The 26,367-nt window shown below is 41.9% G+C and overlaps 1 protein-coding gene and 1 long non-coding RNA gene across 27 annotated transcripts in view; both read left to right on the top strand.

The window, feature by feature from the left end:
• The window catches only part of mef2cb (myocyte enhancer factor 2cb), a 73,609-nt gene extending 64,579 nt beyond the window's left edge, over positions 1–9,030 (top strand). For all 26 annotated transcript variants that reach the window (XM_085787069.1, XM_085787060.1, XM_085787067.1 and 23 more), the window contains 4 exons: positions 2,603–2,775; positions 4,275–4,404; positions 4,790–4,925; positions 5,223–9,030. In XM_085787069.1, the coding sequence (XP_085643195.1) occupies positions 2,603–2,775; positions 4,275–4,404; positions 4,790–4,925; positions 5,223–5,571 (788 nt within the window). In that variant the 3' untranslated portion in view covers positions 5,572–9,030. The remainder of the gene's footprint in view (positions 1–2,602; positions 2,776–4,274; positions 4,405–4,789; positions 4,926–5,222) is intronic.
• A 6,757-nt stretch (positions 9,031–15,787) lies between these two features.
• Positions 15,788–26,367, top strand: part of LOC146981641 (uncharacterized) — a 39,737-nt gene continuing 29,157 nt past the window's right edge. The window contains exon 1 of the long non-coding RNA XR_015036597.1: positions 15,788–16,192. This is a non-coding gene — a long non-coding RNA (uncharacterized LOC146981641). The remainder of the gene's footprint in view (positions 16,193–26,367) is intronic.

The following is a 26,367-nucleotide window of genomic DNA, read 5'->3' as shown; positions in this document are numbered from 1 at the left end:
ACAAGTGCAAGCTGGAAAGCACACACGCAGTAACTGACGACGAGTCAGGTTCAACAGATCATCCAACAATGTGTGTTTCAATCTTGGCAGCACCTCGCACCAACTGAACAAGTTGTGAGCGTGAGTGTGACACCTTGGTTCAGTTGGAGAATTCAGGGTTGAATGCACATTTGGCCAAACCGCAACGGAAGAGTGTGTGTGTATGGGGAATAGAATGGAGCGCGCCTGTTAGACCACAACAGGACATCAAAAATTTGTTCAGTAACAGTAAAATGTACATGAGTTTAACCACACCTCTCCTTAGCGTGTGTGTGTGTGTGTGTGTGTGTGTGTGTGTGTAAGAGGGATAGGGAGAGAGAGAGAGAAAGAACACTTTTTTTGGGTGGGGGGGTGGGGGCGGCTTTTCAGACACATACATCTTGAAGCACGCTAGGCCATAACCATGGCACCTAAAGAGTCAGATCAATCCTCCAGCTTCGACCTCAGCCGTCCCTCAACACGTCAGAAATAGCAAGAAGCTGTTTATCTGAATCTCAGATCAGATGTTGTTCTCTATGCAGGAGTTTTAATACAGCAGCAAAACAGACTCCTAGCTGAGCTGTGTTTAATTTTGGTACTTCCTCTAAATGTTTGACGCCAGCCCGAGTATCTGCTCGACCGTTCAAAGCAGCATCAGACGAGCGGTGTGGAAACAAAGTCTGGATATCGTGTCTTCTGCTGATATAGTAGTCAAGTCACTGTGCCGTTACTGAATGCAACTGTCCTAAAATCAGGGTGATCAAGCTACAGAATGAAGAGATTTGAGTCACAGTTCTTGCTTCATTAGCTTAATTAGCTCGTGATTTTACTTTTGAAGTACTTAAGAGCTGGCCTGTGCCACTCATGATCATAGTCATCTAGCACATAATTGACTGGACTGCAGCCATCTCCACAGGGTGGCAATACACAGATGTCTGATTAACTGTCACCAAGATGAAACCCGTGTCATCTTGACCAAAGTGTGTATTAATGTCTCTCTATAGCGCAGTCTCTTTTTTTTATTCATCTGTACAGAAACACTGATGTACTTCCTGCTGAGTTATTTACCAAAGTGTGTGTATGTGTGCTGAGCGTGTGTGTTTTATGTGTGTGTGAGGTCTCATTCATCTGTCTCCACATGCACCCACTCAATCTCACAAAAGGCCAGCCATGAGAATGAGAGAGCGGGAAAACTGAAGAGGCAGCTGCCTCTTTGCTAATGTGAGATTGACACTGGAACTAAGAGGGTCCAATACAAAACACACACGTGCATCCATATGCATGCCTCATACATAAGTAGTCATACGGCATGTGTCGTAGTCTGAAGTCAAATTGTGCTTGCATATACTTGCGGGGTGACGCAAAAATGGTACTTGAGGAGAATCATGCACATGCAAAAATGCATATAGCAAAACATACAATAACACGCAAACTCATGCCTGTTAACATCAACCTATACATATTCCTACATAACACATGCCAGCAAAGACACAAAACACACACACACCAGTTGTCACACACACACACACAGTTTTTCTTGTTTTCTGTCAGGCAGCCTCATTTTCTCTCACCGCTAGCGGTCGTTTACTCTTCAGATTGTTCAAATTGAGCTTTTGAGACTTTTCATTTCCAAACAACAAAAACCTCGCTCTCAAATTAAACAAAGATCAGCGAGGGAAATTGCCCAGGAAGACATCTGCGACTCATTTTCCCCTGGAGTATATGATTAGGAAATTCATTTATGTCTAACGTATAATTCCTGCCTGTCTTTCAAGTGGGAACGTCCACACAGTGCCCTGTGTTCTACCCCTTGGAAGAAGGAAGGAGAAGTAAGGGGAAAAACAGCCTGCGGGATTGGGTTAGAAACAAAGACTGTGTTGCTTGCAAGAACGCTCCACTCCATTTTTTTCTTTTTTTTTTAATGATGTTGCTAGGATTTCGCCCCACCGGTTTTTGAGGGAGAAATGGGTGCTGCACTTGGCCCTCTGTACTTAAGGGAATGCAGATCTGGTGGCAACCTCAAGGCAGGGTCTTTGTCTCTACGAACCGCACATGTGTTTAGCTCTGATGGCCAAATGATGGGTCCCATCCCTCTGTGGTCTTGCTACCCATAATTAGATGTTTTTACACGATTCACTGGCTGTTGCAGGGCACATGCAGCCTTAACTGTTGGTGACAGAGGTGGAGGGTGAGGTCCTCTCAAGTGGAGAGGACCTTCATTCTATGACTGCCAAACAAACAGTGGTGATGATCATAAAGGCAAAAAGTGGTAGTCTGTAGTCTGTTTGAGGATTTGCTGTGCCAGCAAATACCACTTTCATGAAGCACCATTTACAAGTTCTCAGACTGGTGAGCGAATAAAGATTTCTACCGCAGGAAGTGGAGATAAGACAGAAACACTGAAAATGAGCAGAAGGTGAAAATGGATTCCCGTAGTTCTTAATTAGGCTGCACTTTCATGGACAGCAGGATTTCTAACATTCATTTAACTTTTGAAACAGGTTTAATAACATGTGGCTGTGCCTTTGGTTCAAATATAACATCTTTCTGCTTTTTTCTACCCAACCTTTCTCTGCTCTCTCAGGAAATGGATATGGTAACCACCGCAACTCGCCCGGTCTGCTGGTCTCTCCAGGTGGCATGAACAAGAACATGCAGGCAAAGTCTCCCCCACCCATGAACTTAGGCATGAACAACCGCAAACCTGACCTACGTGTGCTCATCCCTCCTGGCGCCAAGAACAACATGCCCTCCATTGTGAGTAATCTTTTTATCCCTGTTTTCATGTGATGATTCCTCCTCTCCCACCCCCCTTTTCCCTATTATATATCTTCCTATCTTTTTTCTTTTTTTTTTTTTTTTTTTGAGGGGGTGGGGGGTAGGGGGTCTTTGGGGGTTTGTTTACTGTCGTTTAATTCCTTTCATGTCCTCTGCTGCTTTCATCTCGTCATATCAGACTTGGGTTGATGAGGTTATATTTGTGATAAACTTTTAGTCTGTGACATTTATTTTGTTTTTTTTCATGTGTTCTTGAGCCAAAAACCCTCTATAAAGTCCATTTGCCCAAGTCTGATACTGTCTGATATAGTTCTTCTGCTGTGTCTGTTTGCGTATGTTGGCACCTATACTAAAGGCCCTGGTATTTCATTCTCCCGTCTTTCCAATAAAATGTGTTAGAGTAGTTCTTCGCCTCCTCTTTTCACATTAGTTCTGTTTCAGTTGCCTCAGTCCTACAGTAGCTCCATCCCTATATCCACCAGCGCTCCTCTATTCTCATTCACACTCACTAATTTGAATTTATTGCCCTCCCCTTTCAATGCCGTCAGTCTGAGGATGTCGATCTGCTATTGGTAAGTCAGACTGCCATTCAAATTTAGAAATCAAACCGCCCTAATAGGCCCTTAGGAATCTGAAACTTGAAATGATTTCTAATCAGAAACTGGTTAAGGCTGTTCTCAAGAGCATAATGTGCCTTGTAGAACAGAGAGCAGTGCACTCACCTGAGTCTAACCTCTTGATTTGCATTCCATTCCTGCTGTCATTATTCAGATTATTACCACTAGATACAGCATGTCTGAGGCAAGCGATCCCGACTCCAGACTAACTTTAATCTTTCTTGCCGCCGAGTATGTTGAAGCCACCAATGTCACCTCACATGACATTTTGCGAGGGCACATAGTGCCATCCAGTGGTGTGTCAGAGTAAAAGCAGCCTGGCCTCTTTTCTGCCACAGCCCCTTGTGCATCCACTACTTCCGTTTTTCGCTTTATCTTTACACCTGCATTAAGTGTTGTGTCGTTCACATACAGCTCACAGCTTTTATTAATCAGAATGTAGAAATGAAGGGCATCAGAGGAGTACACTTTCATTTTGCATCAAACCTTCATTATATTCTGCCATACGCTCCCCCCTGCCACAGTAAAGTGCCTCTCCCTTGCCGTCGCTACATTGCGTTGCCTTGGAGACCGATGGTGTTACTATAGCGACAGTGGGCCCTCGGAAAGGGTGGTAAATGATAGGGTTGGCAGGGTTCAGCCATGCCGCATGTCAAGTGATTAATTTCCCCAGAAGTTGGCATCACATTCATTCTCTCAGCATCTGTTGAGTGAAAGAAAGAAATGAAGGGAAATCAGAAGGAAAAAAAAACTTTCTTGGTTTATTGCAGTTTTTTGTTTGTTTTGTCTGGGAGTTGATATCATGTTCTCAAGCTTTTGCCATCTCTCTTTTTCTCCCTGTCTTCCCTTCCCCTGTCACAGAACCAGAGAATAAACAACTCTCAGTCTGCTCAGTCATTGGCCACCCCAGTGGTATCAGTAGCAACTCCCACTCTACCAGGACAAGGCATGGGTGGTTACCCATCTGCCATTTCTGCTTCTTATGGTACCGGTATGTATCACAGTCTATGTACATTGAGCTCATATGATATTAAATATATAAAATTCAAAATTTCAGACATTTTCATGAACACAGTATTATTCTTTATAATTACCAAGTGTGTTTGTGATAATGCAAAGTAATTTACACACTACCTGTACAGTGCCCATACAATTAGACAATTCCAGTTTTTAATTCATGCATATATGATGCTTTTGAAACTTCAGTCCAAATTTTAAGTGTTATACAACAGTCTAACAGCAGAGGGTGCTATCGTCACACCCAAGGACTGAAGAGCAGCGTTAATCAGAAATGCCTTCCTGCAACTTCAGCTTGAACTTCCTTGAACAACCTATAATCTACTCCCTCCTCTTCTTTGTCCTGTGTTTGTCCACAGAGTATTCCCTGAACAGTGCAGATCTGTCCTCCCTGTCTGGCTTCAACAGTGGCAGCTCCCTTCACCTCAGCTCAATGAGTGGGTGGCAACAGCAACACCTTCAGAACATGCAGCATTCGGCCCTCGGACAGCTAGGGTGAGTGCTCTGAACTTAATTTGAGGTTGTTGTGTTGCTGTGAAGGGCATGATGTAGCACATAAAATATCACTAGAGATTATTTTTCGTGTCACCACAGAGACTTTTAGGAGTCCTCCACTGTTTTCAACCTTCACTTGCAAAGTCCAACACAAATATGACACCTCCCCCAGTATGAATGTGTGGTTATGTGTGCCTGCATGCATGTCATGTTTGCGCGTGACAGACTGACTTCAAAATCACTTTGTCTCTTGCTCTGTAACTCTGTAACCCCTTGCGTTTCCTTTCCTTCCTACAGAAATTGCTCTAGCTCTCACTTATGTCAGGGTTCAAATCTCTCCCTGCCCTCTGCTCAAAGCCTGCACATCAAGTCCGAACCTGTTTCTCCTCCTAGAGATCGCACCAGCAACACACCGGGGGGCTACGGTGGCGGGGTACCACCTCCCCAGAACCCCTCGTCCCGCCAGGACTCGGGACGCTCCCCTGTTGACAGCCTGAGCAGCTGTAGCAGCTCCCACGAGGGCAGTGACCGTGATGAGCACAGGAATGAGTTCCACTCACCTCTGGGACTGGCCCGGCCCGCCCTGGATGATCGCGAGAGCCCCTCCATCAAACGGGTGCGCCTGTCAGAAGGATGGGCGACATGATAGCTCTGTCCTCTCCCCCGCAGTGCCCCGAGTTGCCCTGAGCCCCCGACAACGCAGCGTTACGATGCCCCCCTCCCCGCCCCCCCAAGTCAGCTCCCTCCTCTTCCTCCTCTCACTCGATATCACGAGTCACTCACCACCCAGCCCCATGGCCTCGCTCCTTTTATCTCTTTAACGCTGAAGGAAAGAAAAGGGACAACCTTTTCGAAAATCTGTTTGTAATTTGTTTCCCTTTTTTATTTTCTTTTTTTCTTTTTGCCGAGTGTGTGTGTGTGCTATACATATTGACATTATATAAACCAGTGGGGTGTTATAATGGGGTTTTGGGAGGGTGGGTGTTGATTGGGAAGGGATCAGGGGGTATTTTTGCTGGGGAACTATGCATAAATTGTATTGTGTGTGGATAAAAAGAATCACATATGCATATATCTTTACACGTGTGTGTATGTGTACATATATGCATATCAACAAATAAACAAAAAAAATAGTCAGGTACTCTGTTTCATAAAACGTACTTACAATTTGCCTCAGCGATATATCAGTGACTATAGACTAAAAAAACAAAAAAAAAACAACAACAACAAAAAAAAAAAACATTAACATGAGCGTGAGTGTGTCCAGTGGAAAACACCTTAGCACTTGAGTTGGACAAACAATACATGTGTACAGTGTCAGTTTCATTGCTATATACCTTCTCTGCAGTTCTCCCTTGCAAAAATGTGTGTTAACATTAGATGATGTCATGTTGCAGGTTCAACGTATTTATGTAAATAGAGGGTCAAGGGGGGAAGGGCAGGGGTCAAAAGTTGCCAGACATTACAAGATTTATTTACTCACTAAAGAAAAAGCTATTATGCAACATTTGAAGGATTGTACAGGTAAACAGGCAAATCTGATGTTAGACGTGTGGAACCTTTGATGATTTTGGCGCTCCACTTAAAGAACGGAGCCCAGCGAGGACCACCCTTTGATCTACGAGCTACATTAGTGTAATCAACAAAACTCTGGATCTAGTATTAACTATTCAGTATTAATAAACAGAAAAAAAGGAAAAATAAAAAACAATTGTACGATACACTTGCTTATATTTTCATATGAAAGGAATACAATGCAAAGCATTTTTGTGGCTTTTTGTAGTTTCTATAAGCCAGAATGTGTTTTTTGATAGCTTTGCTAATAAGAGATGGATAGTTCACCCAGAGGGGAAATGACAGGGCTCCGAGGCCCTAAGCCATGAAAAATTGAGACTGAGATCCAATGCTTTGCTGAACTGTTTTATCTTTGTAGAGGTTTGTTTTTAAACGTGTATTTCTAATTATATATAATAATGGTAATATTAAGAATCTTTTAAAAAAAAAAATCTGTGAAATTAACATGCTTGTGTATAGCTTTCTAATATATAAATATATATAATAATGATTTTTGTTGGTTTCTTAGTGGAGTTTCTATGTGCAGTTGCACATATTGTCTGGTTTGTTTCTTTTGAGCCCTGATATGTGCTGTTCAGGGGTGTATTTAGTCGAAACTTAAAAACCAGCTGGAAAGCATTGCCAGGGTTTTGTGTAGTGGAGGAAAGGACAGGCCTGAATGCTGAAAAAAACAACCTGTTAGTGGAAAATGTCACAAGACTGGAACAGGGGATGACAGACAGAAACGCTAACACATGATGTACATGATTGTCACACTGATGAGGAGATATGACCGACCTCAGTCCATGTCCAGATGCATTTTCATGCATCAGATGTTTCATTCTAACCTTAATTATCTAATTTAATGCAATTACTCCTATAAAACATTAGTTTGGACATTACAGATTTTCTGTTCCTCCTCAAATCCTCATTGCAGTCAGAGCTTGTGTGCAGGATGTTGCACAAGCCCTGATCCAATCTATATAATTTTCTTTTGAATCATATGTGCGTAATATAATTTTGCGAGTGCATTGTTATTAATTATCTGTAATCATTTCCAAACCTAATTTGATCCTGTGTCATCCTGTGACTCCTCATGTTCCACTCTTCAGAACAGGGTTCCACATCATTTACCACATGTCAGTGACAGTTCAGCGTCAGACACACAAGGACAAATTGATCATGCTGGTATATGGGAGAAGCACAATTGTTTATTTTAGATAAATAGCTGTTTTGATTTTCTCTTTTTTAAACGATGAAACTAGCCACATATCTCTCTGCCTCCCACTCCCGTATCTGCTGTCACTTAAGTGTTATGATATTTCTATGTGCATATTTCATGCAGGTTCACTTTGTTGTTACTGTATACAGTCTGTGTAGTCAAACAGGGGCAGAGCCTCTATAACGGTGTTCTTCTCTTTTATTTTTTAATTCAATACAAAAAGGTTGAGAAAAAAAATATACATGATGTTTCAGGCAGCATAAGTGTGGAGAAACCAAAGCCAGTGGCATTTCTGTGTTGTGAACTCAACTTTTATTTTCACATTCATTTATGGTTTTTGCAAGCATTGAAACAACACAATAAAAGAATTTGCTGAAATGTACAATTGGTTTCACATTTCAATTTCAGTCAAATGTAGCTGTAGTTATCAAACTGCAATGTCAATACCAAACCCAGAGATTTACCTGTTCTGTTGCTCATTTGTCTCCCTGTGCATTGCATTGAAAAGGTTATTTGAAAAACTTCAAATCAGTAGAATGGTTTCAGGCCTGATCACATGAACAGCGTGCCTGTTGCCCACTTGATCTAAGCACATTTACACACTGCTACTTGCTCACTGATTGAAACCAATAATCACCATAATTCTAACCAAAGACATGAAGAAATTTGTCTTTATATCTTTGTGGGTTTTTTTTCTTTTCTATTTTTTTTTGTGTTTGTTAAATTGGAAGCCATTCGTCATCTGTTGATCAGTTGTTCTTCTTCTGTAATTATTATAATAGACTTCAATGTTGGTACCTCAAAATTGACCTAAGCAGTACCTCAGTTGATGTTTTGATCACTTGCAGTGCAAAGGGGAGACCATACACCTGTACAGCCCTGTGTAGTAACATACCGATGCTCAAGGTCCCAATATTCACATGGGACTCTTTGTTGCTCCACCGTGTTTGTGGTTTATTTAAGTTGTATTCAAAAGCTGATAAGGATTTTGTTTCCCAAAAAAAAGAAAAAGAAGAGTAACATGTTAAAATGCTTAAAAAGTCAGTCTGTAGTATCGATGTAGCTTGTACAAACCTGAACATGGGGGACGGTTTGGAACTAAAGTTTTCTGGAACGCAAGAGCGGCTTTCAGCGGCATAAGCTGGCCTTTGTCGCCACTTAAGACTAAGATGGTATTAAATTAAATCCACATCTCTGTAATTCAAGGGACTTGATTCAGCTGTATGTAGTGAAAACGTATGGAGATGGAATAAAAAGTCTCCTCTGCTGGAGGGAAAGGCTATTTGTATTTTGCAGAGATTTCAGTAAAGTTACTGGCTTTCTTAGTTATCCTGATGTGACTTGGTGTGATTTCATTGTGTTTGACTTGTTTCTGCATGCATCAAAAACAGTGCCTACTTTCATTCTGTAACTTAAAAAGAACAAAAATGAAAATGAAAAAAAAGAGACATATAAACATATTACCTTCCACAAATGGAAGTCATGATGCAATAGCAGCTTCACTTCAACACAATATAAATTGCATGACATTAGAATAATGACAATCATTTTCTCATTTGTTCTTTTTTTTTTTTCATTTTACATTAAAACAAATCTGACATTTTAACACAAATATTAATCCACAACGTATTTATTTGACATTTAAAGCCAAGGTTTATCTCACTTAGAATTACAGTGGCTTCATCTTTCTCAGTGATACATTATGCCACAGATAGTCCACATGGATCTTCAGATCAAAGTGAAAAACATTTCTTCATATATAAAAATAAAAATAAAATAAAAAAACACATCCAAACACATAGATCTACAATTTTCCTAAAACACACATACATTCAGGCACACATAAGTGATCTATGGACCTAGTCCATGGCGGTATCATCCCTTCTTTAATAAAAGAAAACGAAACATATGAGAGAGGAACAATAGAGGAGTTCTGTCACTAAAAACCCTTAATTTTCGTTCCTGCCTTTCTGGTTTCCCTGGGACAATCACGTGGGAATGTCTGACGCAAAGAAACTGGAGCTGCAGCTTTGTCGTAAACAACTGTGTATTAAATTACAGTGGCGGGGGGCGACTGAATTTCCGACTTCTGAAAACACAATAATCACTGGCAGAGGTTGCACGGTTATTACGGGATGACGGCCTGGTCGCAGTACGTCGCCAACACGCAAGCGCTGATTATAAAAAAATTAGACACACCCCCCTAACTGGGGTGATGATGCACCTCTCCACATAGGCCTTTGTTTCTCTTGTCCTTCATGCATACTAACCTACAAATTATGTGACTCGCCTATACATGCCCAGGTGTTTCATTTGACTGAGTAGTTTTATGTATAAAGATGAATAAAATAAATATATATATATATAGCTATTTTAAAAACCTGGCACGACAAAGTAATTATGGCCTATGAATAAAAAAAAGTGAGCCTTTCGAGTCCTTTTTCGTTTTCCTACGGTTCCTATTGCGACTTTTTTCCCTCTTTCTTTAAAAAAAAAACATTTTAAAGAAATATTTGTCTTTTTTCCTTAGCCTAGAGTTTAGGATACGCAGCAGTCTACCGTTGGAGAGGTCAGGTTGATATCACTGAAAGGCGCTGGTTTTCCTGTTGATCTGACTCTGGAGAAAACTAACCGATTGAAGCTTGAAGTGAACGCACGTTCAACTGTTTCATCGTGGGTTCAGCCCCGCAACAAGGGAAGCCACGTGTCTCCGTCTGTGGGGCAAATTTCAATTACTGTTTAACTGCTGGCTCTCTTTCAATCACTTTCAATTCTGGTTTTAATAGCACCACTTCTATAGTTTTATTAAACTGCTCGTAGTCTACAATTTGGTGGTAAGGTTTTGGATCGAAAACAAAGGCCTACAGTAGCTACATGTGGGACATTTTCGTGTTTTTTCTTTTCTTTTCAAGCTCGCCAACAGAATAAGGATCATCAGTTGTGTTATAAAGTGTGCAGTGTAATTTAGCTAATCCCAAAACTGATGCAAAAAAAAAAACACACACACATCGTAACTCTGTCCAAAAAAATAACAAAATCCAAAATTCACTCTGAGCTTTAAATTACAACAGGCTCAACTCGAGCATTTTATGATCAGTCAGTTTTATTACAGCATTACTGTAACGGTGTCTTTTATTTGCTGCAATAGTCAGATCTGTGAAGAGCGAGTTTTCAGTTTTGTAGGATTTCTTTATTATTTGGAGCACATTCCTGCAGGGAGTTAGATCTGAATTCGTCTAAAATGTCTTCTTCGCAGGTTTTAATTAGGCCGCACTCCATGAAGTTTGACTATAGGTACTACTGCTTCATTACATTGAGCCTGGAGCCGTTTTTCGCTGAATTTGAAGGGTTAATTTCTAGTAACCTGCGGTGAAGCGAGCTTATAATGTCACCGCAGAGACAGTGTAATTTATTATCAGTCAGAAATAATCTATTGTGACAACAGTTCTCACAGTTTCTCAAAAGGTCAGACTGACGCGCAGCACGTCACGATTTCAACTGGCAAACAGTCTGTTTTTATCTGATCCAACTCATGTTAAAAGATGAAGATAGGGGACTAATGTAAAGAATGAAGTTTAAAAAAAAAAATGTGAGCAGCCTTTATTGAAAAGGCTCAAATTAAAACCAAATATCAAAACAATAAAATCTAAATGTACTAATAACAAAATGATAAATAAACAAAATCCATAATATAAATCTAAGTAATTGAAGTAGCCTTTCATTGGCTTTCAAAGGAGATGAATTTCATATGAGCAACATTTATAGATGTCGGTCAAGTGAAACATCTTGTGCTAATTTAAGCTTCATTAAAATCCGCATGTGCTTGGTTTGTTGCAGGAGGAAAGGGGCGACGGAGTGCACATGAGCAGGTGTACATGAACTTCACTGATCGTGGAGGCTGGCCATTTTTTCCACCACTCCATCATCGACCTTCCCCTAAACCGCCACTAGATGTCACCATTTAGTCGTACAGTCGACAGTCTCCTAACCTTCCTCCTCCTCGCCCTCCTCCTCCGTCTCCAACGCTATCCATGTAGATCGACCAGACCTAAATAAGCCCATGTGCTCCACCAAGAGCCTCAGCTACATTTTTTTTTATGGTGTGGGTGAGTACAAACTGCCCCCTCCTCCTGCCCCCGCCTTCGTCATTAAAATCTACACATTTAAGACGCGATTTTAAAAAAGATGGATACTGTGTTAGGTAAAGTCAGATCGCTCAATAACGATAATAATTCTACTGCCAATAATAAAAACAACAACAACAATTATAACGGTACAGTTGTGGACTATTACAGTCGGTCATAAAAGGTTTAATTAGCCGATGGAGACAACTCGCACTTCTTTATAAAGTAAAGGTACAGTATGCAGCTGAAAGCTCGTTTGGCTGGTTCTTTGTTTCATTACACCAGTTTTAAAACACCAGTGTCAGTCAACACGTGCATGTTCCTGAGACAAATTGCACCACAGGCTGCTGCCCGATCAGAACTGGAACAATACTTGTTCTATGATCTTTGGCTCACATGGTGCCTCTGAAAAGAAAACCACGGCCTCTACTTATTTTACTTGCTTCTTGTAAAATAATAACAACAGTTATTATAATAGGCTAATAGTTATTATTAAATTCAATCTGCTGGATTAACTATTGTATCATAACGCATCTTTACAATTTATCATAGACCCAATTAAAGAAGCCCACTTGTTTGTTCCGTTTTCAGCCACACCATCTGATTTTTTATTTTATTTTATTTTTTTTGGTGTTTGTTTTTTTAGTAATGTGTTAAACTGTTATCCTTTAGCCTACTTGATCACACGGTCTGATGCAGTATATTTACAAAAGCCCATTATACTAAATTCAAATTCAACTTCTCCGCTTCTCTCCTATACTTGATTCAAATGATGAGCACTTAACGGCGGACTGCTGTCCTGACCTGTACAGTGAATGCTGCACAGTAGGGGAAAGAAGGCGAGTAAAGACGTCGTTATTTACCCTGCTAATGTTGTAGATGTACGTTCTCCAGAGAAGTGTTGTGAACGAATTGCTCAATTTTGGTGGTAAAACGATTAAACCTACCACTCACCACCATATTCTACATCCATATCCATTAAAAACGCACAATTCCCTAAACTCCTCTCTCTCTCATCCTCTCAAGATATCTATCCATATACATATATATATATATGTGTGTGTGTGTGTGTGTGTGTGTGTGTGTGTGTGTGTGTGTGTGTGTGTTTTAATTTTTCTCAAAAGCATTTTTTTTTTAACATCCCTGACCCTTTGAAAGATATTTATCTTTATTCTTAAAGTAGAATAAGCCCCTTCATATTTTAGATGGAAACGTTGGCTATTTAAGCACCTATACGGGGAGGAACCTATAAGTTCATTTCCAAATATTTTACAGGTGATTACTAGTAAATCTGACTTTTTATCGTGGGGGACCCCAGCATGCTGTAGGTGGGGTAACGGACTCATGTGGCTTTGAATATCTTTACGTGAGCCAGCCTGACCACTGGTGTTGAGCCACGAGTAGTTTAAGAGCAAGGTTCAATGACGGAGGGGAGTAGCCTGTGGGGAACTGCAACTGCTCTGGCTGCTACAGCAGAAAGTTTGCCTTCATGGAAAACGTCCCATCAGCTTCATAGAGATGTCGCACCTAACCAAACCGCCGAGTAACAGCAGCAGCAGCAGCAGCAGCAGCAGCAGCAGCAGCAGCGTTTGGACTGTGTTAATTGGAGGTAAGTTGAAAGGTTTGGTTTGGGACAGGAGATCAGCAGGATGCAGCAGGTGCATCCGTGTAAAAAGAGAGAGAATAAAATAACAAAGTAGAGATGCTCAAATGGAAGAGCCTGTCTTATATTTTTTTGTTATATCATGCAATAACTGGATATATATTTCTCTATGGGCGCACTGTACTTGCAGGCGCGCGCTCGTCCCTGGCACCGCTGCGCGCGTGCACGGACACGGAGGAGACAGCCTGAGCAATTGTTGCCTAAATGTCAGCGCTGCGTCACTGGGTTTCTTGCAAACTGGGCAGGAGACTTTTGTTGTTGTTGTTGTTGTTGTTGGTTGGTTGGTTATTACTTTTCGCACAGACTGTGTCATTGTGTTGTTATGAACCAGCCGCCTCGATCTCCAAGTGTCACCTACTCACTGTAGCCACTGAATCTCCTCTATTGTTTGCCCACCATAGAGCTCTTTGTTCATGCATGCTGTATATGAGTATTCAGTGGCTATCGACGATTTACATCATTCGGATTGAAGGAGATGCTGATGCTTCTGTCGATTCTGTAAGCTATACAATATCATATTAGCCTAAAGGATTTGAATAAGGATGGTGAAATTTTAAGGGAATACAGTAATTATCATCGCTACAAGAGACTATACTTCCATCTATACGCAAAACCATGCAAAACATACGTCGAAATAAACAGTAAGCGAGAAGTGTGTAATGCAAATCTGCCCACTGAATATGCATCAATATTAAAAATAATACGCACACCAGAGCCAACGGCGTCGGAGAATTGAGAATGGCGGAGCGGGTCGTCTCATTACGCATGGGCGGTTTTCCACGCAGAAGCCACGGTTCCCCTTCTCTTCATGTCTCCCCTTCTGTCCCGTTCACGTTAACGAAGCCTCTCGGAGGAAAGAAAAACAAACAAACAAAGGGCTATGTTGGCGTTCAAAACGGCAATCAAAACACCCAAGAACTGGCTGGGGGGAAATTACTCCGACTGCGGCCGGGAGGACTATGTAGTAAGCGGGATTTGCATATTTTGATGCGCTAATTGCCTTGATGTATTTAAATATGGCTGCACGTAGCTGATATGCTTGTCTACGTCATTGAACGTGCCCTCGCTGTTAAACTAAAACGTGAATCCGGTTGAATGTAATGGATACGCCTGCAATTAGGCAAAAGGGGGTGGAGGGGTGGCGGTGGGGTGGTAATATGAGAGAGGCTGCGTTTACTGTCTTCGAAGTCACATGATGATTCTCTGACATTTGTTCTCTCTGTGTGTGTTTTTTCTGTACTGTTTTTTGAGACATTTAGAAAAAAATAACACATTGTGTATGTGGGGGGGAGAAAAAAAAATCTCTAAAAAATTGTGAACCAGTGAAATCAGCAGAGCGGGAAGACTGACTGACGCCTCTGCGCCACAGTGAGGGAAGCTCTCCATCTCATTTTTGCAGAAGAGCATTAACACGTTCTCACACACACACACACACACACACACACACACACACACACACACACACACGGTATGTCATCAGAATTAGCTGAAGACACCGGCTACTTTTAGGCTACTGACAAGTAGGTCACCTCAACTTTTTTCGGGGTGAAAATGTTCTCTTATCTTTTTTTACCCTTCTCCCTCTCTCTCATAGGCTGTGTGTGTGTGTGTGTGTGTGTGTGTGTGTGTGTGTGTGTGTGTGTGTGTGTGTGTGTGTGTGTGCCCAGTTTAGGAGGGGACACGCGCCTGTGTGTGTGACTCTTATGAGATTACCTCTTATTAGGCTACTGGGAGCAAGGTGAATCATAAGTCTAGGCCTATACTGTACACACATAGATCCAATCAAAACCATTGAAGTTAAGTTTAACGTGTTATGGACCTATGTTTTTTTTCGTTTCGTTTTCTCTTTTCTTCTTCTTTTTTTATTGACCTCATTCTACACTTAGTTTGGGAAATGCATGTAGCAAATCATTTCCCCCTCTGTCTGGAAACCGGTAAATGCGTTCCGTTTGTCAAAACGTGTTAGCGAAGAGCCTGCAGCAAATTCATTACCACCCAACTGCGAGGCTCACTTCGTAACCTGGTCAGGGGCGAGGGGGTGAGGGTGGGGGGTGGGGAGGTGTAGAAGGAGGGAGAGGTCCAAGCCAAACCGCGAACAATGCTGCCTCAGTTCGTGCGTGCAACAAAAGAACCGAGGGAACTTGTTTGAATTTCAGAGCACGTCCTCTCCTCACAGAAGGATGGACTTTACATCCCCCCCTCACCACCACCACCACCACCAACCCTCCTCACCCTCATCATCATCATCATCACCACCCCCTCCCACCTCGTCCCACCCCATCACCAACAAGAGTGGTGGTGGTGGGTGGAGGGGGGAAGGGGGGGTAAGAAACTTGCACAGTGAGAGCTCAACTGTGCATGCACTTTTCTATTTGGTGCTTAGACGTTATGGGAAAGTTGTCTCTCTCCCTACATCTCTCTCCCTCCCCCCGTCCCTCCCTCCTTCTCCTACTCTTCGTCTATCATGTGCTTGGGATATGCTCATGCTTTGCACAGAGCAGCTGTAGCACGCCTAATGCAGGCTTACTGAGTGTTAGCGGCAATTTTAAAGTGATGGCCCCCCCACCAAATAATACGGCTGGGATATTTGAGGCGAACATGTACCATATCACGGTGCACACGGACCCAACCTGAATGCAGCTTCTTCTCCTCCTGCCTGGGACGCTTTCTGTTCGATTGCAGTGGTTTGACTCACCTTTAGGAAGTAAGTGCAACTTTTTTTGCCTGCTGTAATGGGCTGCGTATAGATACAGCGTGCGTAAAGGTCTCCCCTGTGCTTAAGAGTTAAATGTGAAGGTATGGATAACTGATGGAGTGTTTAGATTGTTTGGTTAAAAGATGATGTGGACTGAGGATTATGGGGAGATTGCACGTATTTTGAAGGAAATGTGAAGTTTGTGACTGTGGATGTTTCCTCACACACTTTGGGATTAGTGCGAACTGATAAGACCTTTTTGGCACCTTTTACAGCTGACCGGCAACTTCTCTCAAATTTCGCACAAGCTCTGGTGATATATTTCAATAGTGAATACTTTCAATTCTGCACTTTAAAGCCAGCTGCCTTCTGCCATTAAGTCCACTTTAGAGTTTATTCGGCAGCATTCGTGAAACAAGAGCGTGTGTGGTTTAAAAAAAAAAAGACGCATCTAAGCTGGTGTTGACTGAAATTTGTGTGAGCTTTTTATTTTTATTAGTATTAGGCCTATGAGGCACATTTCAATACCAGCGAGTCTTTATGAGTTTGTGCGAACTGGGTTTAGTGTGAGAAGTGTGATTTCGGGAGCGATGTCCTGAATATAATGTCAGAGCTGATGAAAAAAGGACCGCAAATCACACAAAAGGACACATTGTGTCCACGTTTTTTTTTGGATTAATGAGTTCAAACTGCGGTGTTGAATAAAAACTAGTAAGTCAACTCTACATTTGATAAATAACGTCACTAAAATCGTCACATCATGTCTGGAAAACAAAGCGTTCATTATGTTGCTTATTTATGCGTAATTACGCACGGAGGCACCGTCTGTTCCTATAATACAGCTGATAATACGAATGGAATTGAGCCCTTTTGATTTATTTGGCTTTCCAGCACTGTACCATTAACCTCAACGAAAACGCTGCTTATTGTATTTTCAAGAGGAAGGGCAGGTTGTAAGTTTTTTTCTAAATGGCGTGGTATAATTAAGACATGGCCTCTGTGTAGGAGGCCTATGCTGAAGGCTCCTTTGCCCTAATGAGGTGTGCTTTATCTTTACGATATCAAGCTATAGCCTCACAGTATACCATTCATCTGATCCATGTCAGGGGGAGACAGGATGCTTATGTATGTGTGAATATTTGACGATGCGTTACGCTATAAGAAATAAAAGTATTGACAGTGTGTGCGCAAAAATGGGTGATTTTGAGTATTTTCCATAGTGCAAGTCACATTTGGGGGAAAAAAAAAAAGCAGGCTGCTAGCTCATGCTGCACGGGGAAGGGGTCAGAACCTAACAGCCGCGACTGTGAACATTTAAGGAGAAAAGAGATGTTTATAGTAATCCCCAATTCACAGGCCTTGTGACTTACATTTGCTCATTAAAACACCTCAGCTTCGCCCCTCCCACCGAGGAAGTAAGAGTAAACTTGAGAGCCAGATTTAAAACTGTAGCAAGTGAATGGGACACCTAATGAAAAAGAAGCTGCTGCTGATGGATATTATGGCATTGATAAATAATAGTGTCTTAATTTGTCACCACCTGATAGTTCACTTTTCCTGTCGTACACTCAGGCACACACTCCCACCCCTCACCCCACACACACACCCTCTCTCACACACACACACACACACACACACACACATACGCAAGCTCTCAGTCACATGCAGATGCGCATGAATTAAGTCAATCACTGTCAGAGGCGAACTTTTTTTTTTTTCCTCAATGGAAAGTGTTTTGTGGTCGGAGCAGAATCAAAGTTGTGCACAAACGCATCACAAACGGACTCGCTTAACCTGCAGTTGTGTGCTCCTGCGCATGATCCATCACATGTTCCACTGCCTGTTATTGTTGACTCAGTTACAAAGATCTTATATATATTGACCCATTTGTGCTGAGCTGTCGCTTAACTACTTACATTTCTGTGGAAAACTGAGCGGCTTGACACGCGAAGCCAACACGGTGCGGCGCTTTGCATGGTCTTCATTTCGCGCGAGGCGACATCGCCAGCCTCATATACCTGAATACCATTGTAGTCTACGCTTCGGATGCGACGATGACAAAAAATATATATATACACACACACTCACACACCCGCGAAGCCAGGCAGGATTTCGACGCAAAAATCGACTACGTGAGAGCAATTTAACACCTACAGTGGTGCTTCTTATAGGAGGGAGAGCAAAAAGCAAGCGAGTAGCATGTTACTGCGAATAGAAAATATAGCCTACGGTGGATAGAGAGAAGATGCTGGCGCTCAGGCAGCTCCAGGACGCTCTCCTCATTGAGTTGTTGCATTTTTATTGTTTAATAGCTCGCATCCTGCATTAAAAGCGGTCGAGTCGCTCTCAGTCTGTGTATAAAAAAACCAAACATATGGTTTCCCTGCATCCATTTTCATCCCTGTGTGAGAGAAGGCGTGCAGACTAGTCGTTGCAAGGCGGACTTATTCCAAAGCGCGCTGTGTAATGGATGGAGATTGAGCATGGATAGGAGGGTGCATTTGCGATTTTTTTTTTCATGACATCACCACAGTTACATTGTCGTGGTCCGAGGCCTTTGACCTCACCGGGGTTGGTCCATATTTTGGCCACCCCCAGCCCCCCTATCCTTTGGGGATGGCCCCTATTCCCCCACTCTTTTCAGACCGACAGACCATGCAGCCTGCAGAACGGACCCTTTGGCTCAGAGTCGCCGGCTTTATCTTTCCTTAAGTACATGCTGGATGTGAACGGACAATTTGACACTCTTTGGCCAAAAAACAAGCTCCTGTCTTCATAATCCGAAACATTTTGCGCCGTAATTCCCTGCTGTTATTGCACTTTCCACAGGAAACCGGATTTCCCCCCTTCTTTACCGTGTTTCTTCTCCGCCGGCCTCACAGGATATCTATTGCTACTGCCACAACGACTTAATAGAGGCGAAAGAGCCTTTTGTGGGATTGAAGCTATTTGCATTGCAAATTAGGGCCCCAGTGCAAGGATGACTGCACCTTACCCGCGATTTTCAAGGCCTCCTTCAACTCAGTAATATTGGTTAATGTCAAGTGAATATGACATTAACACTGGGATTATATATCATTTTTTCGAAGAATTGCTGCCTTTTTACACTGGGTGTATAACAGCTCAGGCTGTGCAATAGTGGCCCTCAATGGCAAAAAGGGAATATAAGGAATATAAAGCACAATGTGACTTGAAAAGGACACTGATGACTTTTGCTGAATATATCTGAGTTCTGAGACATGGAAAGTTGGAGACCAGAAGAGGAAATGTTCACGTGGATTATTGCTGAAGATGGGGAAGTGGGTTGTTATCTTTGGTTATCTAGCTGTATGAGTGTTCTGCTCGTCATAAAGCTAGATAACCGAAAGTAAAAACTACTTCCAAACTCGTCGAGGACTTGTGGAGGACTCATGACATGTTTCTCAATTTTCTCCCATCATGGACCTGAGACTGTAGATGTTATTCATCTGACTGGCTTTATTTGGATTTTATTCTGATTTATGTTGTCTTTTTTTTTTTTTTTTTACAGTGTACATAATTCCACCAAAGAGGGACAGCTTCGTTTGTGCTTCCCATAATTTAATTAATAACCTTTTCGGGGAGCATGATGCACATTATTGTTGTACACAGGTGCGCGCGCTCACTTATCCACATTTAAACATAATAACATGTATACACACACACACACACACACACACACACACACACACACACACACACTGAACCTCTCTCCAGGCCCCTCATTGCATGTTAATATTTATTGCCTATTTGATCCTGTAACATGAGCTATGGTTTTAAATAATTTCATCATGGGCTCATCTTGAGCTTTTCACGGGGAATGAAAGAGTGACATTTAGAAACCCACGTGTGCGCCTCCATGCTTCTTATTTCAGCATGATCGAGTCCGGCCAGGAAACGGCGCTGGCATCCCAAACAGTAATAATTAGGACGTATACTGAACTGACAAAAATGGAGAGAGAGGGAGAGAGAGAGAGAGGTGGGGAATGGGGTTAGGAAAGGGAGGGAGGTGGCAGAAGAGGGAGGACAGGAGAGGAGGGAGGGAGTGAGTGAGGGGATTGGGGAGATGTGTGTGGGGGGGTCGGGCCTGCTTAATTGATTCCGTTAACCGCAGTGCAGGAGATGTGAACGACTGGACGATCCCATTCCCACGCTCGGTGGGGCAAGTGGCAATGCCATGCCCAGGCCCAATATGACAGACAGCGCCGTGAGGGCCTAGAGGGGCTGGGAGGGGAGGGGTGTCGAGGGGGAGGGGGGCGACAGGGGTCATGAAAAGACGTCAAGTGCACCAGACTCATCTGCATCCCCAAAGAAAGAGGCGACGTTTCCCAGCCCCAGCCGACGCGGCGCTCCTAAACTTGGAGTAGTAACGGTCTTGAATGCGTAATGTCTCGCCAATTGTACTGATAATGAGGACTTTGGGTCATTATCTTAAAACTATGCGGGTTTATGAATTTGAAAGGGATGTGCTGCAACTCTGTAATCCTGCATGGCCCCACTTCAGCGCGGGGATCCAGGCGTTGTACTTCTCCTGAGAATTAGTAACAGAGCAGATAATGTTGCATGAAGAAGTCTGGACCGTCTGAATAGGTGACATCACGGTGCTTTGTTTGTATTTGAACTTGACCATGAGGGGAGAGCGTTTTGAGATAAAGCTTTTATAGAGTGTATAATCAGTATGCTATGGCCAACATGAAACTGTGAGATGAAATATGGAATATTGTAATAACTATAGATGACAGGCTGCTTTAAAGACAAACCTAAGGGTCACTTAAAATAATATGTTTGCATGAAGCCCTGTGTATAATTACATCAATAGAGGCCTTTCTCTTAGATTTACACACACACACTCTCTCTCTCACACACACACACACATACACACAAATATATATATATAGATAAACACAAACAAAGGACGTATTCTTTGGGTACTAAAAAATAACGGTGTGCACTAATAGCTGAGTTGCACAGTTTCAAGCATTTTCAAAAAAACACACACACACACACAGCTTGAGGTGACATTTGTTCACTTGATGACTGACTGCTGATCTATCACATCATAGGCTTTTTCCAGTGTAGATCATGTGTTTCAAGCACGCCTGATTACTTAAACGACATGTAGTTAATTTAATCTTTATTGTAACCGTTTATAAAATGTGTACATTATTTTAGGTTCTTTTTCTTCTTCTTTTTTTTCAGGTTTCAAAATATCCGATCATGACATAGGCTTTAAAGTTCAGCATATGTTTATAAATCTGCAATTTTGCAACAGAGAATTATTCAAGTGCAGTGTTAAACAGAGCCACAGTGGCTGAATTCAACACTGCCTTTGGTGAAAAGGTCTCTTGCTGACTTTCTCACACCGTCAGACAAAACTAGTGTCTCTTGTTCCTGGCCCCTGTCAAAGACAGCATACAATACCAGGTCGTTTGCCCAAAAGAAAATTTGAGAACACAATTTGGGCCGGGCAGTGGTGAATAAAACAAGTCTTATTGTCCCCAGTTAAGTCGATTGAAATTGTCGTCTAGTTTTATGAAAGGGAACACTGTTTCCAAGTCTGGGGGCACATTAAACGTCAATTCAGAGTAGGAAAAAAACTTAGGGTCTGTAACTAAGCCACCAGCTCATACTATTCAGCAAGTGTCCATATCATTCACCAAATGTCCACACATCCACTTTGCTTCTTTTTAAATGTTTTTTCTACTTTAGCCTTTCCTAAACTAGTGACTCACTTTGAGTTTCTCTGCAGACAAGAAATTGAGATTGAGATTGTCTATTAATATTTAAGCCTTTAAAAAAATGATTCAGTGTATTTTAACAGGGTAACAGGCTAATGTTTGTATACACCAGACAAACTATCTACAGGTTTTATTCATACCTCACTGCTAACCTCTAGGCCCATCAATGGATGCATCAAATAAAAATTAAAAAAGGTTCACTCAGTCAATAGTGTATGCAATACAATGCTGAGATGTAGTGTTACCAGGAGAGAGCAGTATCACATGTCTCAAACAGCTGCAAAACACACTTGCATGCATCTCCGTTCTCCAGCCACTTTCTGTTTTCCTGGGCTGCATGGAGGGGAGATGCAGTGTGTGTTGGCAGCGGTTTGCACGGCCTTTACTGCCTGCCCGTCTCTGTAGACGGAGTAAATCTCACCAATTTGGTTCATATTAGTGCTTTTTATGCACACTGACAACCACTGCTGCCATAAGTCCTTAAGATAATGAACTGTATTCTCTACAATGATGGTGGCCTCTGCATCTAAATTATACACTTGCACCTGATAGTGCAAAGGCACATTAACACCGTAAATAGTGTGTCTCTATAAATGAGAAGTGTTTTCTAGTGTGTTAGGTAGCCAAAAGTATGCTTTTATTTTATTTTATTTATAGAAGTGAGCCTGCCTTATACGCACATTGCTGAAAAAGAAAGGACCCTGCCATTTATTTCACTAACTAATTTCCATACATACATACACACACACACACACACACCTATATCTATATGTATATATATATATATACACACACACGCACACATACAGGCATGTGATTTCACTATTCATGTAGAAATGGGTGGTGACAGACCACTTCCCTTCTCCACAGTAAACATGGACTATGCGCTGGGCTGTGCCCTCCCTCTGCGCTCACACATACAACACGCCACAGCCATTGTTGTCACGTGATTTGTTGAGTAACAAAACCATGGCGACCAGGTGTTTTCATATTCATTGGAGGGGAAATCAACATATTTTATGCAAGCGTGCCCCGGGTTTTCATGTGCTTCCTCTGTCTGTGCCTCTGTATGGCAGGTGCAGTAGCAGGTTTTCTAATATATGTCGGCCCAGGTGAAGGCTGTGAATGTAGTCGTCATACAGGTGCCATTTGTTCATATATGTTGCATGGCTGTATTTTTTATTGCTTATTGTGGCCCGTCTCCTGGATTGTTTTTGTAATAACAAAGTATTGAGATAAATGGCTTCTTTGTCAGTGGGAAATGCTGTCATATTCTGAGCTACCATGAAGCATCATCGATAGCACTAGCCAGCTAGAGGCAAAACTATTCCATCCATGTTCACTGAGTAGATGTGAAGAGCTGTTTTGTTTTATGTTCCTCAGGCTTGTGATTGGGTTAGAGGTGCCATGTGCATCTACGTATGTATGTCTGTGTTTGCATGTGTTTCCTGTGCGTTTGTCTATGCAATTAACTGACCAAGGCGTCTTGGATAGCTAGCGAGGCTACTACATCATGTTAATGAAAGGGAACAATAGCTGTGTCTCAGTCAACAACGTCTGTCTGTCTGGCTTGGGCCATATCTCTCCTTCTCTGCATGTGTGTGTGTGTGTGTGTGTGTGTGTGTGTGTGTGTGTGTGTCTCCTGGACATGAACTTGAACTTGAGACAGGCAGCCAGACACCATCTGTGCACCAGGAGTAATGAATTCAGTGCATTCATGGCTGTGGAGCAAGCCTAGGCCACCGCCACCCATTGATGAGCAGATGACCCCTATAGTCTGAGTTAGCTCTTCATCACTAATAGAATTCAACAATACCAGCTGGTAGTGGGGCAGTTTAGTTTGGCTGTTTGTCTAAAGAGAAATAAGAGTGGTGGTGTGCCAGTAGTGGCCAAGCTTCCAATGTGCTGTTTATGTGCTTGCATGCGTCTGTGTGCTTGACAATGTTTGAGCAATACATGCACAGACCCTGCATGATTCCCCCTCATGATATAGCTTATGCTAATTCATTGACATACACCCATTTCCTTCCCATATGCTGTGCCTTTCCCTATTAAACCACTGGCCTGCTATTTTAAAGACACAGCCATGCTGAATTTATTGCCTTGATAATTGAAAGGGCCAGTTCAGTATTTCTCCTGGTAAAAGGTGGTAAGTGAATTAGGCATAAACCTTAAACAAGCCAGGCACAATGTGAATTCCTACAGGCCCTCCTTCTTCTCCTCCTCCTTCTTCTCTTCCACCAGCTCTAGCTTCTGTCACAATCACAGGCACACACATGCTCACACACACACAGACGCATGCGCAAACACAGCAAGGCTTTTCCCTCTGGTTGGTGTCGCCACGGCAACGGTAGGTGAGATCACCGTGCGCATGGCAGCATCAGCCCCTGCCAATGCAGGACAGGTTCCTGTATTCTGGGAGCATGTATGTGTGTGTTTGTGTGACAGTGCATGTGTGTGTGTGTGTGTGTGTGTGTGTGTGTGTAAAGTGGTCTATGCGAGAGGCTAGAATGCACCCTGCTCTCTGTCACATGCATTGGTTAATTTACTGTAAGTGAAGTTTCTCTAGTTTTTTTTTATATACCGGTATAGTATATATAGAAAAGTTATACCATTAATCAAGCTGCTTAATGAACTATGAGAGTCTAAGGCTGTGGTTTGTATATGAGACAAAACTAACTCGAAATTGTACAATGGTCCTCCTACACATGCACTGACACAAAAACTAAAAAAAGGTGTCATTGCTTCATTAATGGTGTCATTGCCAATTAACCAGCACCTGATCGATCTCACACCATAACAGAACAGCCAGCCATAACTTGCCAATAATCCACTGAGGAATGTCATGGTTGGGCCCTTTTTAATGACATCATGCATGGCCACTTGAGCGTCTTGTGGGGAGCAGCGGGCATGCTGTGCTCTGCCACGCTGTATGGCCCTCCCCTTCGGCTAACTGCATGGATATGCATGGCCGACATGTTAGACAGGCACCGTGCCCTGTTACCTATTGTCAGAAATCTATTCCATATGTGACGTAATGCGACTGTGTTTGAAAGTGGTAGAGTTGTGTTGTCTCTTTGGTGTAGCTTCATTCAATCATGTGTTATCTGGAGATTATTCAGATAATGTGGTATTTAAATAATCTCAATGACACAATCATATCGACTAATACAAAATTACGGTGAAAGTACACTCAAAAACAAAATGAGTGTCAGATAATTTGTCAGTGAAACATTACTTTCATTACCCAGATGTTACAAGACTAATCTAATGAGTCTGTGTAAATATTGTAAGCCTATTTAAGACAGTGAGTTTGTTGTTGGCCGCTTAATTGACCATCACACTGACAGTTGAAAATGTAAAACTGAAGTAAGGTGAAAATTTGGTTACCAAAATTGATACAGCTGACACCCCAGTCCATGGTTTGTCCAAACCTGCCTTATTAATATAAAAGCTCTCTAAGTATGTTTGCTAGTCTGCCACAGCAACCTCCCACATTTCTCTAATATTTAAGCATCAACCACAGAAACTGACCACAACTGTTTGAGAAAAAAAAGGCTCAATCTAGAGACAAGAAAAACAAAAGATTACAAAAGGAGATTATTAGATCAAAATATCCAACAGTTGTGTAACTATTTGGATTTGAGGGGAATGATTGATTATTTTATTTTTGAAATATTTGTATCAATGATAATCTGTAAACATTAGTGACTGCCTTGTCACTGTCTTTTTAAGTGATCACCAATTTCTGATTAGATTTATTGTTAAAATAATTTGTTAAATCAAGCTGATAATGATGTTTATAATACATCATTTAAGATTTTGTTTGTTATTCGAATGAGAGACAAATAGAAATTGCAATTTGATGAAAGCTGCTGTCAGTATATGCTGTTTTTTATTCAGAGACAAAATATAACTGCAAAAGCTCTGGGGCATTAGGTACGATCAGATACAAATGCTATATTTCACACTTCATATCAAAATTGCTGGCGATAATAATGCTGACAGTTAGAACAATATACTTTCATGGTAGGATATCAATACTGTGGCAGCAGCAGTACCCAATAATGCTGTGTACATAAATGCTATTTTTGTACTACAGGTCTAAAGCTGGCTGTCAGCCTGGCTTCGAGGATATCTGTGCTCCACTGGCTTTTGATTATGCAAATACTATGCACTATAAATAAATTAGTATAATTGCATCTGAAATACGCTTTGAATCTTCCTTGAAGATGAAAGGATGTAAATAATATATTTCGTGTCACTGCATTATTCATTCCCTATTAATTACAAACATTGTGGCTCTCAGTCTCAGCATGCTATATGCTACACTCTACATTTAAGTGGTCTGGACATTATTTTTCTATACAATACACTGTATGTACGTCCACGATCTGTCAATATCAAGGTACTTTCTTCTAGATTATA

This window comes from Trachurus japonicus, chromosome 9, assembly GCF_045865225.1.
Source record: "Trachurus japonicus isolate A0001 chromosome 9, Traja_1.0".
In the NCBI taxonomy this organism is placed as follows: domain Eukaryota; kingdom Metazoa; phylum Chordata; class Actinopteri; order Carangiformes; family Carangidae; genus Trachurus; species Trachurus japonicus.
The sequence above is the reverse complement of the archived record's forward strand: the minus strand, read 5'-3'. Positions and strand labels throughout refer to the sequence as shown.